This window comes from Prionailurus bengalensis, chromosome A2 (genome assembly GCF_016509475.1).
Source record: "Prionailurus bengalensis isolate Pbe53 chromosome A2, Fcat_Pben_1.1_paternal_pri, whole genome shotgun sequence".
NCBI classification, from domain to species: Eukaryota; Metazoa; Chordata; class Mammalia; order Carnivora; family Felidae; genus Prionailurus; species Prionailurus bengalensis.
In genome coordinates, this window is record NC_057348.1 from 8,791,907 (window position 1) to 8,809,046 (window position 17,140).

Sequence of the window (17,140 nt, forward strand, 5' to 3'; positions counted from 1 at the left end):
AGGGAGCCCAAGATGTTGACACGCGGGGTACAGAGTGCGGGTGACCCTAGGAGGAAGGTCCCGGGGTGGGATGTGAGAGTGGGCGCTATTGTAACTGCACAGGCCCGTGAAAATCACCATTTTCACATGAAGGTCATGTACCGAAAGGCCTCTAGTCACAAGGTGCCGGCACACATGAGGACAAAAACGAGGTCATGGGCCCCAAAACCGAGGGTGGAGTCTAAGGCCTTGAGCAGCAGGAAGACCCATTTAGAAGGCATCAAGGTTTGTCTCAATGAGCCTTTCTGGCTTCCGTGAGGGCTGTGGCCTGAGCTTATAGGAGGCAAGCCCCACACCCGATGGCTGGAGGGGAGGTGGGCAGGGGGATGGGCAAATAAATAAATAGGCAAGCACCAATGAATGCCTTTTGCAAGGGTCCGGTGGTCCAGGGTTTTTTCCTTCCTCCCCTTTTTTTTGAGAAAGGAGTTGATCACATCAGTGCCTGGAGCGAATGAGTCCTTGCGTTTTGGTGTCATCGGTGGCATGTGTGTTAGGGTGAGTGACTTCATGTCTCAGTACCTAACACGGTCTGGTCGTAGGAAGCAGCCCTGCATAGGAGATAAGGGGCCGCATACAGTCTATTTTCCACCGGCTATAACCCCCTCCTTGGCCTGGGAATTCCGTCCACTGTTTATATTACCAGTGGTGTGATTTTTTTTCACAACAGGTGCTCCGGTCGGTCACTGTTTTAGCCATGTCAGAGGAAGTCCTGTGCCTTCTGCCTAGAGCTTTAGGGTAGAGGGGGTCTCCGTGGCTTCATATTTCATGGGCACACAGGGCCAAGTTTAATATTAGTATGTCTGAGATGTCAGCAGGAGTCTCAGAAACTGGAGTTAATTTATTGCCCTGAGTATTGAAAACGCCTCTGTAGTTTGAAGTTTATGTATGTACAGAGTTAGCAGGGACCCTGACTTGTATTTGCATCGTTGTGATTCAGGATATTCCTAGCGTTCTTTATCCCAAAGGGGGCAACCTTGGATAAGGAGTGGTTTCTGGTGGTGGCACCAGACAGAAGGTCACTGGCGACGGTCAAAGGATGTATAAAAATGGGCGGGTGAGTTGCGCTCCTGGCCAGCGCGTCCTGTAGCGCTAGCGTGACCGCCTGGAATCGATCTGCGCAGTCTCTGATCAGGGACGGCCTCTCTGATCCGGGGCCAAAGTATTTCTGCAGTTGACTTCCTTCATCGGGTGTGATGGCGGCACAGGGTCCATCAAGTACACGAACTCTCCCGGTCATTCACGTGGTCCCAGGGGCCTCCCCAAATGGCCAGTGAGTCTAGAAAAGGGGTGGCCTCCTCGAGAACGATTACATCATTTGGAGCACAGGGGAACACACCTTCTCCCGGAGGTGGGATATGCGAGAAGGCCCATTTCTTCCTGTCCCGTAGGTACCGAGATCTTTTCAACGAGGAGGTCTCTGTGGGAAAGCAGGCCTGGACTCGGGCCCCAAGGCAAAACGAAAGCCTGGCTGCGTGGGACTGTCAGCTCAGGGCCTGCGAGAGCCTCCGTGTCCAGGAAGACTGTGTACTGCCCGCAGGGGCTGTTCTATTCTGTTAGCATACAGACTGTATTAAAACAGTTAATAAAATGTTTTCAGAAACAACATTTCGACAGATGCACTGCTTTTAATCACATACGCTCGAACATACTCGAAACCGTACCGAGGAATTACGCACAGCTGCGAGCAAAGGGAACCCTCCTCCATAACCTGCCTGATGGGAGGAAGGCGCCAGTCCTCCAGGGAAGGGCAGGGTCAGGGCAGGTGCAGGAGCAGCGTCACCTGTGGTTCTATGGACTGCGTCACCGTAGTGGAGTCAGGAATACACGGTCACTCGTGGTATTAGCAGAACAAGGTGTTCACTGTGCAAATAAGAGCTTGTGTGACTATAACCTGGAGAGGAGAGTCTGAGCATCAGGGAATACTCCCAACCACGAAAGTTCAAATTAGTTGCCTGGTGGGCACATCCCCACAGTCCCCTAGACTGTGACGGACCTTTTATGTGGAGCGTGGGGAGGTATCTGTGGAAACCTATACCTCTGGGAAGATGAAGTCAAGCAGTGAACTGGCTCTGAGGGCACTCTTGATTGGCAGGGCAGGGAATCGGGAACACAGGCTGCAAGCGGGTATCCTCAAAGCTCCTGCGCATCCGTCCGTCCCTCTGTATGGTGGCTCTGAAACCTGACGCCTCCTGTACCACCTTCCAGATCTCCTACAAGTGAGGCGACAGGTGAATTCTAACATGGAATCACACAGGACACGGACTGTAGAAAATGTCTCATTCCCCAGGTGACAAAACAGAACGTGAGAGAGCCATCTCCCAATTCTGCATTTTATTATCCAGTGATGGGTCTGTCTTAATGCAAAGCGGATTATTCAGATTCCAGCCAGAAGGAATGACAAAGGGAACAGACACCAGGCTACAAGATAAACTCTGCATATTTGCAAACTTATGCCGTCTTTTTTTTACTAACAGGGAAAACGGGATAAGGCTCTTTTGGCCAAAACAAGAATTGGTTTTCTCGTAAGAATGATGGAATACATGATGGGTAAGGGGTATCTGGCGGCTGACACAGGTGGCCAGCAGGAAAATCCCAACAAATACCTCAATGTCATTGATCCATGATTCAACTGGAACATCGTATAACAATTAAACCTGTTTAGAAACCACTGCACTTCACCCTTGGATCAAACAAGCTCAAGAGTGGAAAGAAGTAAGTGTTACCGATTTACGGAGGAAACAACCATCTATTGCTTAAAGAGTATTTGCAGAATTCCCTCACCTCAGCGTTCATCGCTGGAAGCAAGCAGTAAATACCCGGAGTCCAGAGATCCGCCGTAAGAATGAGGCGCTGATCGAGACAATATATTTATAGCTTTTATAACGATTCTTTCACGTTACAGTTTTCTGGAACGCTATACACGGACTGACTTGTGCCAGGCCTTCTTAGATGTATCGTGTTTCTTTCCAGCGGGTGTCTTCACACGTAAGGATGAAGAGCAAACGTTTCTCCCCGCGCGGCTTCCCTTCAGGAGGTTTCTACTCGGTGTGAGATCTTTCATGCCTTCGAAAGGGATTGGGACGACTGAAGGCTTTCCCGCATGCTTTACACTTGTAGGGTTTCTCTCCTGTGTGCATTCTCACGTGGCCTCGAAAGGTAGTGCGATAAACGAAGGCTTTCCCGCATTCCGTACACTCGTAGGGTTTCTCTCCAGTGTGAGTTTTTTCATGTGTCCGGAAGGACGTGTAACAACTGAAGGCTCTTCCGCACTGTTTACACTCGTAGGGCTTCTCTCCCGTGTGAGTCCTTTCATGGATGCGAAAGGAACTGGGGAAATTGAAGGCTTTCCCGCACTCCTTACACTTATAAGGTCCATCTCCCGTGTGCATGATCATGTGCGTTCGAACGCTCGAGGGAGAAATGAAGGCTTTCCCACACTCTTTACACTGATAGGGTTTCTCTCCAGTGTGCTTTCTCACGTGTCCCTGAAAGGTGGTGCGATAAATGAAGGTCTTCCCGCACTCCTTACACGCGTAGGGTTTCTCCCCTGTGTGAGTCCTCTCGTGGATTCGGAAGGAACTGGGCCAACTGAAGGTTTTCCCACACTGTTTACACTCATAGGGCTTCTCTCCGGTGTGTGTCCTCTCGTGGGAGCGAAAGGAACTGGGGCAAATGAAGGCCTTCCCGCATTCCTTGCATTTGTAAGGCCCGTCGCCGGTGTGCGTGATCATGTGCGTTCGAATGCTTGACAGAGAGGCGAAGGCTTTCCCGCATTCCTTACATTCATACGGTTTCTCCCCGGTGTGAATTCTTTCGTGTATTCGCAAACCCAGAGGGGAACTGAAGGTCTTCTCACACTGCTTACACTCGTACTGTTTCTCGGCGGTGTGAGTCCTTTCGTGTCTTCGAAAGGAGCTGGGGCAACTGAGGGCTTTTCCGCACCGCTGACACTCGTAGGGCTTCTCCCCGCTGTGATTCCTTTCGTGTATTCGCAAACCTAGCGGGGACCTGAGGGATTTCCCACACCGTTTACACTGATAGGGTTTCTCTCCAGTGTGCGTCCTTTCGTGTGTCCGCAGTGACGTGGAGCAACTGAAGGCCTTCCCGCAGTCCTTACACTTAAAAGGTCCGTCTCCCGTGTGAGTTATCGTGTGTCTTCGAAAAGTTGTGAGCCACGTGAAAGCCTTCCCACATTCCTGACACCCGTAGGGTTTCTCTCCAGTGTGAGTCCTTTCGTGTCTGTGAACAGATTTGCGGTAACTGAAGGCTTTCCCACATTCCTTGCACTTATATGGCTTCTCTTCGTACTCATGGTACTCATATGGCCTGTGTCCACTGTGCGATCTGACGTGCCTAGTAAGGGATGAATGAGTCACAAAGACTTTTCCACACACGCCACAGTCACAGGGTTTTACTCCAGAAGGAGTTTTCGTGCTCAGATGAAGATCTGGAGTCTGGCCGGTGGTTTCTCCACACTGACGACCTTCAGGTGCTTTTACCCGAGACGGAGTTTTCTTGTTCAGATTAACATCTGGAATCTGGCTGATGGTTTCTTCCCACTGACGACCCTCTTTGCTTTCACAAGGTTTTCCTACCGTAGGACTTCTGCAAAAATCGAGAAGCATATTATTAATGATGTCTTTGTTAATAACTCAGTAGGGTATTGGAATTATTTTTAAAAAACGTTTATTTCTGAGTGGGAGTGGGAGCAGGGGAGGGGTAAGGAGATGGGGGGACAGGGGTTCTGAAGTGGGCTCTGTGCTGACAGCAGAGAGCCTGACGTGGGGCTCAAACTCACGAACTGTAAGATCATGACCTGAGCTGAAGTCAGACACTTAACCAACTGAGCCACCCAGGGGTCCCTATCGGAATTACATTTTTATAATTTACAGCAAAATGAAGGTTTCCTGCCCTTTCTGAATAGACTGAGAAGTTGATATACTGAATGCTTTGTAAAGAGGACTTGACCACAGCTATTATGTAAACAGTGATTATTAACATACAGGGATTCTTTATGCTATTTCCAAGTGCACCATTCTGCAAACACTGAACCCCTATGTCACATTTAAGTAAATGTTTTCAGTGAAAAAAAATTTAAGGATAAATTTGAAGCTGAATAATTTGGTTTTTAAAAAATCATGACAGGGGCACCTGAGTGGCTCAGTAGGTTAAGCATATGACTTTGGCTCAGGTCATGATCTCGCGGTCCATGAGTTCGAGCCCCACGTCGGGCTGTGTGCTAATAGCTCGGAGCCTGGAATCTGCTTTGGATACTGTGTCTCCCTCTCTATCTTCCCCTCCTCCGCTCATACTCTGTCTCTGTCTCAAAACTAAATAAACATTAAAAAAAAATCATGACATAGCAGGATTCTCATGTGGGACACTGCTGTCTATTGTGCGACTCACCCTGTTTTTCTCCCCTGGGTTTTACACCTGTATTCAGTGTCATGATCCTTCCATTTTTTCTCTAAAATGCAGACAGAAAAAAAAAATCCAAATTATTAGAAATTATATAACAATTACCAGATTTTATATCTATGGTGAGTTTAGCCTGACCAATGTACTCTTTTTCCACATGTCAGAACAAGATTGATGAGCAAGAAATACTTGTTCTCTAATGCCAAAGTTAAGTAAGAAAAAATATCATCAGGCTGCCTGGGTGGCTCAGTCAGTTGAGTGTCCGACTTCGGCTCAGGTCATGATCTCATGGTCTGTGAGGCCAAGCCCCGCTTCGGGCTCTGTGCTGACAGCTCAGAGCCTGGAGCCTACTTCAAATTCTGTGTCTCCCTTTCTCTCTGCCCCTCCCCCACTCATGCTCTGTCTCTCTCTCTCTCTCTCTCTCTCTGTCAAAAATAAATAAACATTAAAAAAAAGAAAAAGAAATATCATCATCTTTACCTACTGAGGCCACGTTTCTGAAGGTTTCCCGCATCACATCTCTATAAAGTTTCTTCTGTGAAGAATCCAGTAAAGCCCACTCTTCCAGGGTGAAGTTCACAGCCACATCCTCAAAGGTCACTGAGTCCTAAAACATCACAAATATGTTTACAGCAGTACGCGTGGAGTCTGACAGCACCGGGGATTTATACTCAATTTACAGGAAGGTTATGTACGATTCTGCGATCTCCAAACATTTATGTCTTGCTCATGAGACACTTATTCTCTGTTCACACTATTTTTTTTAACCTTTATTTATTTTTTTGAGACAGAGAGAGACAGAGCATGAACGGGGGAGGGTCAGAGAGAGAGGGAGACACAGAATCCAAAACAGGCTCCAGGCTCTGAGCTGTCGGCACAGAGCCCGACGCGGGGCTTGAACTCACAGACCCTGAGATCATGACCTGAGCCAAAGTCGGACGCTCAACCGACTGAGCCACCCAGGTGCCCCTACTGTGATCACTTTAAATGTTACTGTTCCCTAATGGCAGAGTCTAGAAGCACCTTGGAGAAATGAGAGAAAGGCTATACACATGAAACAAGCATTATTTTAAGCACACCAACTCCTTTTGAGAACAACTCCTCTCCTTCCTTATTACCTACCATTTAACTCAGCACTCCATGACGCACGGGGTCAGATCTGCAGGAGGTTTTAATGAACAAAACACAGTGAAGAACCGGAAGCTGTTCCTTCTAGTCCCATCACCAAACCTGACAGTCCAGGAGGCCTGTGGAAATTCAACGTGTAACAAGGATCAGTTTGTCACATCGGCCTGAGGCACTCCAGGCCATCAGAAGGAGCCAGAGGTAGTTGGATAAATGAACATATTCTCATCAAGAAGCAGCACTTTTAACTTGTGTGATATTTATTACACTCGGTTTTTCCATTCTCTCCCTGACCCATTTCCTGGAGCCGGTAAGTTACTCAGAAGTTAGGGGCTAGATAACCCAGCAGGACAGGACATGCTCAAAAGGCATGACAATTTAGATCTCCCCGAAGACCCTATACACATGAGCCTCGGGGCTGCTTCTCAATTTTTAGGACACATCCTGAGATGAGAAGGTCCCAGAAGAGCTCTTTCTGGCCAAACCGTAACCATGTACCCTGGCCCGCGCTGCCCTCGAGGAACAGGCTAAGAACTGCAGGTCGCGAGGGAGTCCATGGGCGTCCACGATGGTTTGACTGTGAATCTGTTGACGATTATCAAGTAGGTAAAGGATTCTGCGGTGCTTTCCTCTAAAAGAACATAAAATCTCCATTGTCCAACTTCGGGAGGAAGTTTCCCGACCGGCCACACGAGAGGCAGCGCCCGTGGCTTCTCTCATTTATGCGCCCCAGTGTGATGCGCGGAGGCGGAACAGCCCGGACCCAAGCATAGGAGTCCCTACGCGGACGGCAGTACATCCTGCCTATAGGGTATGAAAGAGTCGATTTCATAATTGGCGTCTGTGGGGAGGAAGGCAGGCCTCTCAAGCAGGATGAAGTGGCTTGAGGGCGCAAGGAAAGCACGTGGACTTTTTTTTTTTTTAATCAGGTTACGGGGGGACTAAAAGTTCACACACAAGGGTAGGGGCTCCTGTGGACTGAATCTCTTGCCATTGCCAAAGCAGGAAGCACTAAGGCTTTCTTACTGCCTTGGATAGATGTGGACCACAAGAGGAAGAAGGAGGGATGAGCTTCCACGTTGGGAGCAAGCATCAAAAACTGGAGTCAGAATGCAGAAAAATGAACCTGGACCACTTCCTTACACCAGACACAAAAATAAACTCAAAATGGATGAAAGATCTAAACGTAAGACAGGAAGCCATCAAAATCCTCGAGGAGAAAGCAAGCAAAAACGTCTTTGACCTCGGCCGCAGCAACTTTTTACTCGACACGTCTCTCGGAGGCAAGGGAAACCAAAGCAAAAATGAACTACTGGGACCTCATCAAAATAAAAATCTGCACGGCAAAGGAAACAATCAGCAAAACTAAAAGGCAACCGATGGAATGGGAGAAGATGTCTGCAAATGACATATCAGATAAAGGGTTAGTACCCAAAATCTATAAAGAACTTCTCAGACTCGGCACCCCCCAAAAACCAAATAATCTAGTGAAGAAATGGGCAAGCGACACGAATAGACACTTTTCCAAAGAAGACATCCAGATGGCTAACAGACCCATGAAAAAACGTTCGACATCACTATCGGGGAAATACAAATCAAAAGCACAATGAGATACCACCTCATGCCTGTGAGAATGGCTAAGGTCAACAACTCAGGCCACAACAGATGTTGGCAAAGATGCGGAGAAAGAGGCTCTCTTCGGCACTGCTGGTGGGAATGCAAGCTGGTGCGGCCGCTCTGGAAAACAGCATGGAGGTTCCTCGAACGGTTAAAAATAGAACTACCCTCGACCCAGCAACTGCACTTCCAGGTATTTATCCAAGGGGACACAGTTGTGCTGTTTTGAAGGGGCACATGCACCCCAATGTTTAGTAGCAGCACTGTCGACAACAGCCAAAGTATGGAAAGAGCCCAAATGTCCAGCAACAGGCGAATGGATTAAGAAGATGTGGTGTATGTATATACAATGGAGTATTACTCGCCAATCAAAAAGAATGAAATCTTGCCATTTGCAACTATGTGGATGGAACTAGAGGGTGTTATGCTAAAGGAAATTAGAGGAAGACAAATATATGACTTCACACATATGAGGACTTTAAGACACAGAACAGATGAACATAAGGGAGGGGGAGCAAAAATAATACAAAAACAGGGAGGGGGACAAAAACATAAGAGACTCTTAAACATGGAGAACAAACAGAGGGTTGCTGGAGGGGCTGTGGGTAGGGGGATGGGCTAAATGAAATGGGAAGGGGTATTAAGGAAGACACTTGTTGCGATGAGCCCTGGGTGTTATACATAGAGGATGAATCACTGGACTCTACTCCTGAAATCATTATTGCATTATGTGCTAACTAACTTGGATGTAAATTTAAAAATTTTTTAAAAATTGGAGTCATGGGGCACCTGGGTGGCTCGGTCGGTTGAGCGTCCGACTTCGGCTCAGGTCATGATCTTGCAGTGTGTGAGTTCGAGCCCCGCATCGGGCTCTGGGCTGACGGCTCAGAGCCTGGAGCCTGTTTTGGATTCTTTGTCTCCCTCTCTCTCTGACCCTCCCCCATTCATGCTCTGTCTCTCTCTCTCTCAAAAATAAATAAACGTTAAAAAAAATTTTTAAAAAAAATTGGGGTCAGGCTTTTTTTTCAAAAATTGGGGTCAGGCTTTTTTTTCATTTTTGGTCATATATGAGGAACTAAGAAGCAGTAACTCCCTCAACAAGGAAAAAGCAAAAAACTTAAAATGAACAACTCTTCTTAAATCTGTTACAGAACTGAGGACACAGGGCAAACCACTGTCTTCAAAATTGGAGACAGAAAAGAAGCTATTTTCAAATATGCCCGGGATATTCTATTTTTTTTTTTAAGTTTATTTATTTACTTCGAGAGCGAGCGAGTCCGATGTGGTGCTCAAACTCCCGAACCGCGAGACCACGACCTGAGCCGAAATCAAGGGTTGGAGGCTTAACCGACTGGGCCACCCAGGTGCTCCCAGAATATTCTTAATAAGGCCTGTCCTCAAAAGAATCTGTTTCACTGGGGCAGAAAAAAGAACAGAGAAAAATAACACAACATCCCAGAACTTTGGGACGACAGGTGTAAAACACACACAATGGGAATAACTGACGGAAAAGAAAGACAGAAAGGAACAGAAGAAAATCAGTGAAGCGAGAATCACCGGATCTTCCTAACATCCGTGACAGCAAACTGCACACCCAGGAAGCTAAGAGAACACGAGACATCGGGGGCAGGGGAACCCCACAACAAAAATGCACGTTCAAGCATCCTATCCAAACTGGAGAAAAATCAAAGAGAATAGTGAAAGAAGCCAGAGTGAAAAATAAACATCAGTTACACTGGAAAAGGGTTAAGAATTAAACTGGACTTCTTTCCAAAACTATCTAAGCAAGAGACTGGAGTGACAAACACGCCACTGTCCGACAAATGCCGTGTTAGACAAAATTCTTCTTCAAAAACGAGGGAGACATAAAGACTCTGAGATAAAAATGGAGGAATCTGACAGGAGTACACCTGTTCGGCAAGAAACGTCACAAGAAATTCATCTAGGGGGTGCTTGGGTGGCTCGGTCGGGTGCCCGACTTCGGCTCAGGTCACGATCTCCCAGTCCGTGAGTTCGAGCCCCGCGTCAGGCTCTGTGCTGACAGTTTGGAGCCTGGAGCTGCTTCAGATCCTCTATCCCCCTCTCCCTGCCCCTCCCCCGCCTGCACATACTCTCTCTCTCTCTCAAAAATAAACATTAAAAAAATTATTTAAAGAAAAGGGGAGGGGCGCCTGGGTGGCTCAGTCCGTTAAGCGTTCAACTTCCGCTCAGGCCATGATCTCACAGTCCGTGAGTTCGAGCCCCGCGTCGGGCTCTGGGCTGACGGCTCAGAGCCTGGAGCCTGCTTCCGATTCTGTGTCTCCCTCTGTCTCTGCCCCTCCCCCGTTCATGCTCTGTCTCTGTCTCAAAATAAATAAAAACGTTTAAAAAAAATTAAAAAAAAAAAAAGAAATAGGTGGATATTTTTAGAAAAGGAAGACCATTCTCTATGATACAGAAAATGATGGACACAGGCCATCATACCTTTAATTGTATAATTAAATTGTATAATTGTATAACCCGTTAATTAATTGTATACCCATTAACTGTGTAACACAAAATATCTATGTTCATATAAAGAACGGACTTCAGTTTCTCACTGTTGGTCTATCAATTGTAACAAATAGATCACAATAATCGGAGACGTTAAAAATAGTGCGGACTGTGGATGTAGAAGGGTCAAGTGGGAAGCCTGTACTTTGTGATCAATTTTTCTGTAAACATAAAATGCTCTAAAAAAAAAAAAACCCAGGGGCGCCTGGGTGGCGCAGTCGGTTAAGCGTCCGACTTCAGCCAGGTCACGATCTCGCGGTCCGTGAGTTCGAGCCCCGCGTCGGGCTCTGGGCTGATGGCTCGGAGCCTGGAGCCTGTTTCCGATTCTGTGTCTCCCTCTCTCTCTGCCCCTCCCCCGTTCATGCTCTGTCTCTCTCTGTCCCAAAAATAAATAAACGTTGAAAAAAAATTAAAAAACAAACAAACAAACAAACAAACCCTGAACTCTCATCATTTTATCTGAATTTTTTTTTTTCTGGGGGCACCTGGGTAGCTCAGTTGGTTGAGTCTCACTCTTGGTTTTGGCTCAGGTCATGATCTCACAGTTCATGAGATCGAGCCCCATGTCAGGCTCTGTGCTCTCTCTCTCTCTCTCTCTCTCTCTCTCTCTCTCTCTCCCTCTCAGCCCCTCCCCCACTCACGCTTTCTCCCTCTCTCTCTGCCTCCGTCTCAAAATAAATAAACCTAATTTTTTTCTGAAGTCTACTAGTTTATGAATTTTTATCCTTAGCATGCAATTAATATAAAATAAACTTTTAGGGGCGCCTGGGTGGCGCAGTCGGTTAAGCGTCCGACTTCAGCCAGGTCACGATCTCACTGTCCGTGGGTTCGAGCCCCGCGTCGGGCTCTGGGCTGATGGCTCAGAGCCTGGAGCCTGTTTCCGATTCTGTGTCTCCCTCTCTCTCTGCCCCTCCCCCATTCATGCTCTGTCTCTCTCTGTCCCAAAAATAAATAAACGTTGAAAAAAAAAAAATTTAAAATAAACTTTTATACACTATATTTCATTACATAGTAGTGTTTTTAACTTTTGCTACTTTATTTTTTAAAAAAAAATTTTTTTTTTTTTTTAAATTTTTTTTCAACATTTATTTATTTTTGGGACAGAGAGAGACAGAGCATGAACGGGGAAGGGGCAGAGAGAGAGGGAGACACAGAATCGGAAACAGGCTCCAGGCTCTGAGCTGTCAGCCCAGAGCCCGACGCGGGGCTCGAACCCACGGACCGTGAGATCGTGACCTGGCTGAAGTCGGACGCTTAACCGACTGCGCCACCCAGGCGCCCCTAAAAAAAAAAAATTTTTTTAACGTTTATTTATTTTTGAGACAGAGAGAGACAGAGCATGAACAGGGGAGGGGCAGAGAGAGAGGGAGACACAGAATCTGAAACAGGCTCCAGGCTCCGAGCTGTCAGCACAGAGCCCGACGCGGGGCTCGAACTCACATACCGCAAGATCGTGACCTGACCCGAAGTCGGACGCTTAATCGACCCAGCCACCCCAACTTTTGCTACTTTAATTTTAAATTAATTTAAACTTTTCTACATAGGAAATCATTTTAAGATTTCTTTTTTTTTTTTTAGGTTTATTTATTCTGAGAGAGTGAGCGAGCAACCGAGCAAGAGTGAATGCACAAGCTGGGGAGGGGCAGAGAGGAGGAGAGACAGGATCCCAAGCAGGCTCCACACCATCAGCATAGAGCCCGATGTGGGGCTCAAACTGACAAACCGTGAGATCCGGACCTGAGCCAAGATCAAGAGTCCGACGCTTAACGGACCGTGCCACCCAGGCACCCCAAGATTTAACTCTTTAACCACTAATGGATATAAAACCGCAACCCATAAAAAGTGGAAAATTTCATATCTCTAACTAAAAGGGAAAGGGATATCAGAGTTTGTCCCTCCACTATGTTTCACACTGGGGATACTGTCAGGAATGAGTTATGCATGTTGCACTGCATTAGGGGGTTGCATTTAATCCCTGAAAACTAAAAACTTTTTAAAAGATTTACACAAGATGAGGGCCGAGTGGATGGCTCAGTCGGTTAAGCACCTGACTTCGGCTTAGGTCGTGATCTCGCTGCTCGTGAGTTCGAGCCCCGCGTCAGGCCCTGTGCTGAAAGCTCGGAGCCTGGAGCCTGCTTCCAGTTTTGTGTCTTCCCCTCTCTCTGCCCCTTCTTGGCTCGCACTCTGTCTCGCTCTCTTTCTCAAAAACAAATACACGTTAAAAAAAAATTTTAAGATTCACATAAGATTAGGTAGTTTTTCTCACCTCAATTAAAATAGAAATTCATCTGCCTTAATATAGACTTTTTTTTTTTTCCAACGTTTATTTATTTTTGGGACAGAGAGAGACACAGCATGAACGGGGGAGGGGCAGAGAGAGAGGGAGACACAGAATCGGAAACTGGCTCCAGGCTCTGAGCCATCAGCCCAGAGCCGGACGCGGGGCTCGAACTCCCAGACCGCGAGATCGTGACCTGGCTGAAGTCGGACGCTTAACCGACTGCGCCACCCAGGCGCCCCTAATATAGACTTTTAAACGTCAAAGTTCTCTGGGGACATGCACATGCAAACACTGATCTAAAACTGAAAAATGGGGAACGCCTGGACGGCTCTGTGGGTTAACTGTCTGACTCTTGATTTTGGCTCAGATTATGATCTTACGGTTTGGGAGATCAGGCCCGCATTTGGGCTCTGCACTGGCAGCGAGGAGCCTGCCTGGGATTCTCTCTCTCCTTCTCTTACCCACCCCCCCCCCACGTTTGCTCTCTCAATATAAATTAAAAATAAAAATGAAAACATGAGGGTGCCTGGGTGGCTCAGTCAGTTAAGCACCCGACTCTTGATCTCAAGGTCTTGAGTTTGGGGTCCACTTTGGGGTCCGCACTGAGCATGAAGCCTACTTAAATAAAGTTAAATTAAATTAAATTAAATTAAATTAAATTAAATTAAAGTGAAAAATAAGGGGCACCTGGCTGGTTCAGTCAGTGGAGCATCTGACTCTTGATCTCAGGGTTGTAAATTCGAGTCCCGTGTTGGGTGTAGAGATTACTTAAAAATAAAATCCTTTTTTTTGTTGTTTGTTTGCTTTAATTTTAGAATGCACAAAGTGGGGGGAGGGGCAGAGGGAAAGACAGAGAATCCCAAGCAGGCTCCAAAGCTCAGTGCAGAGCCCTACACGGGGCTTGATCCCCCAACCCTGGGATCACGGCCTGAGCCAAAATCAAACCGTCGGACGCTCAACTGAGCCACCCAAGTGCCCTCAAAATAAAATCTTTACAGAAAATAAAAATGAAAACTGTGCCTGAGGACACAAATGTACCCGTCTTACCACTTGAGAGTCTGTTGCCTGAAATGAATTAAAAACTGGTTTCAAGATTTTCTTGCCTCATACGTATTTCTCAATCGCCTTACATTTTCAAAGCCCAAGAAAGAAAAACATCTTGCCCGCTCGGACAGAAATAAAACTGTAAACTGCGAAGGGAAGCCATAGTGGAAGGGCTGAAATACAACAGAAGAATGCTAAGGAAAGAAACGCAAACACTCACATCCGCTCAGGTAAGCAGCCTGCTAACCCAGAGCTCAGGAAAACCCACGTTCAGAAAGTTAACCACGTCCAGGCCGGGTCCACACATGCCCCGTTGAGACAGCAGCCCCACAGCGGGTCAGTCCCCAGGGAGGGAGGGTAGGGACACCTGAGCGGCCACGGACGTGAACTCCGAGAGCCCTGCGCACCCTCCCCTCTCCCGGAAGCTTAGCAGAACCCCCCCTCCAAACTCAAGCAAATTCAGTTTAAACTCCCAAGTTCATCAACATTTTGTCCCGGAGACAGAGCTCTGGACCTTCACAGAGTTTCTCAATACATATATTATACTCTCAGGGCATCCGTATCTTGGATGCAAAACCCGAACATATAAAAATATCTAGACCTAAGGAGACTCCCTTGGTCAGCTTTGAGCTGGCTGTAGCTTGGAGTCATTGGCCGTGGGCCTCTGCTCCCCAGTCATGCTTTGGACCACCATGAATAATTTAAAAAAAAAAAAATTTTTTTTTAGCGTTTATTTTTGAGAGAAAGAGAGAGAGCGGGAGCAGGAGAGGGCCAGAGAGAGAGGGAGACAGAGAATCCGAAGCAGGCTCCAGAAACTGAGCTGTCAGCACAGAGCCCGATGCGGGGCTCGAACCCGCCAATCGCGAATCACGACCTGAGTGGAAAGTTGGAGGCTCAACCGCCTGAGCCACCTCCCCCCCGCTTCCCCCCCCTCCCATGACAAATTTAAATGACAGAAATCCAGTAATTCCTGAATCCGGTGAAACCACCCGTGTTTTGTACGTTAAGGAGAAAAGAAAAATTTCAGGAATTTTAGCAGTTCAACAAGAAAACCAACAGATTTCTACTATCAGAAGATGAAGATGTGATTACTCCCAAGAAAAGAAACAGATTTGTATGCAGCTGGACTGGAAGGCTTGGAAATGTTACAAGTCTACGCCGTGATAAGCCACTTGAAATCACCTGCAAGAAGGAACACACCTCGGAATATTACTATAGCCACTTGGTAGAAAAAGGGAACAGATTTTAACGAATGGAAAGTAATATTTTTTTTTCCCTGAAATTCACCTTTTTGGAAATACTTTTGGAGTGTCTTCCAAGCCCGAACTAAGTCTCATGTGAAAAAAATCTTTTCAAAGTGACAAATGCAAGGAGGGGGTGTGCGGGCAGATCACCCAGCAAAGTTTTAGAGAACTTCCACTCAGAGGGCTTCCCCCCAGGATGTCTGTGCCCAGGAGAGATCCTGAGCGGGGAGGCGCAGGATTTCATAAAACATAGCTCCGTGGTTATGCTTCGCTTTCTTCTCGTGTAAAATATCCCCCCCCCCCCCCCCAAAATCTTTAAAAAGAGCCATTCGCGGCTCTGTGGATAAACGATAAAATACTGCGTAATTTGCAATGCATCACGGAGAACAAACAGTTAATAATGATGCTGTGACCTGGAGAGGGAAGATGGCGTTTCGGAACGCAGGGAAGGATCTGGAAATTGAGGCATGTATTTCCAGTCTTACGAAGAGCTAGCCTGGGGGCACAGGGTCGTGGCTTTGAGACCCCACTCCCCGGACATCTGGAAAAGTGAGGGGAAAACGGGTACCCCCCCCTCCCGAGAGAGAGGGGCTGGGGACCCCACAGACCACAGCTCCTCCCGCGCACGGACCCCGGAGACCGAGGCGTGCCCGTCCCCCGATGACCCTCCGGTGGTCATCGCCCAGTCTACGGGAGGCGCGGCCGCGCACCGCGACGGGACGGGACGCGACGCCCGGGTCCCGGCTGCCGCCCGGCCCCGCGCTGCGTGCCGCGCCGGCAGCGGACTCGGGTCCGCACACTCCGGGGATCACGGCCGCGAGTCCAGGTCCCGCCGCCCCCGGTTCCCGACTCCCGGCCCCGCACACTCACCATCGCTCGGTTTCCGGGGTGCCGGGTCGCCCACCATCCGGCTGCCGCGGCCAGCGCAGGTCGCGGCGACCCAGGACGCGGCGGAACCTCCCGAAGCCCTTAAGGACGGCGCCAGCCGGTGCGAGGCTCGGACGCACAGCAGCCACCGCACACGGCCCTCGCCGTCCACGGCGTCCACGGCGTCCACGGCGCGTCGCCCGCACGTACGGCTCCGGCGGCTCCCCTGATTGGACGGCTCGCACGGCCCCGCCCCCTCCCGCCTGAGCGACAGCGGGCCGGAGGTCACGTCTTTGAGCCGACCTTGCTTGGGCAGGGGGCTGCCGCCTGTTGTCTCCAAGGCCATCGCTGGGAAGCGCGAGGCCGCCAGGCCGCTCACGGAACCGTGACCCTGCCCCACAAGCGCACGCGCAAGTGACCTCACCATTCGTAAGCATGAGTCCGGTTCCATGTTGGTCTTTCTAGCAAATCCTACCACAAAACGTTTTGTACGTTCTTTTCTCAGTATGTTGGATGATCAAAGACTTTAAGAAGTTATTAAGGTCGAAAAAGAACAATTTGTAAGTTTGTTTCTTCTGTAATGGGGCAGTGTGAGTTTTCATTCTCGGGTGTGGCAGAAGAGAAATTGGTAACAACTGGCTGTTTAGAAAGAACTGGTTGGGGTGCCTGGGTGGCCCCGTCGGTTAAACAGCAGCTGACTTGGGGCTCAGGTCATGACCTCCATGCTGGTGAGTTCCAGCCCCGCGTCTAAGCTGTCTAAGCTGACAGTTTAGAACCTAGAGCCTGCTGCAGATTCTGCGTCTGCCTCTCTCTCTCTGTCCCTCCCTGCTTGTTTTCTGTCTCTCTCTCTCTCTCTCAAAAACAAACATTTAAAAAATTAAAAAATAGAAAGAATTGGTTACATAAACTCATCATCATACTTTTTAAAAACCAGAGTGGCATGTATTGATATGTAAAGATCTGGAGTATTCGT

At 48.1% G+C, this 17,140-nt stretch overlaps 1 protein-coding gene across 5 annotated transcripts; it reads right to left on the minus strand.

Annotated features, from left to right (window-relative positions):
- Positions 1-1,644: 1,644 nt before the first annotated feature.
- Positions 1,645-16,375, minus strand: LOC122486910 (zinc finger protein 709-like). 5 transcript variants are annotated; one of them, XR_006298270.1, is made up of 6 exons: positions 16,171-16,375; positions 6,580-6,704; positions 5,938-6,064; positions 5,446-5,506; positions 2,821-4,644; positions 1,645-2,249 (listed from the first exon to the last, which is right to left on the minus strand). XR_006298270.1 is itself a non-coding variant. In XM_043586637.1 (5 exons), exons 2-5 carry the CDS (start codon positions 6,580-6,582, stop codon positions 3,078-3,080), a joined length of 1,758 nt encoding a protein of 585 aa, XP_043442572.1. In that variant the 5' UTR covers positions 6,583-6,704; positions 16,171-16,375; the 3' UTR covers positions 1,645-3,077. The 5 variants fall into 5 exon arrangements, 3 of the variants coding, with proteins under 3 accessions (XP_043442572.1, XP_043442574.1, XP_043442573.1); XR_006298271.1 differs by lacking the exon at positions 16,171-16,375 and having other exon boundaries at positions 1,645-1,930; positions 2,075-4,644; positions 6,580-6,719; XM_043586637.1 differs by having other exon boundaries at positions 1,645-4,644.
- Between the last annotated feature and the right edge of the window lie 765 nt (positions 16,376-17,140).

Bases quoted from the DNA above. Each gene is read 5' to 3' on its own strand.
- LOC122486910 (XM_043586637.1), bottom strand. The intron at 5,507-5,937 runs GTAAAGATGATG...TCTGCATTTTAG, and splicing joins CAGAAACGTGGCCTCAGTAG to AGAAAAAATGGAAGGATCAT. The intron at 4,645-5,445 runs GTGAGTCGCACA...CGATTTTTGCAG, and splicing joins ACCCAGGGGAGAAAAACAGG to AAGTCCTACGGTAGGAAAAC.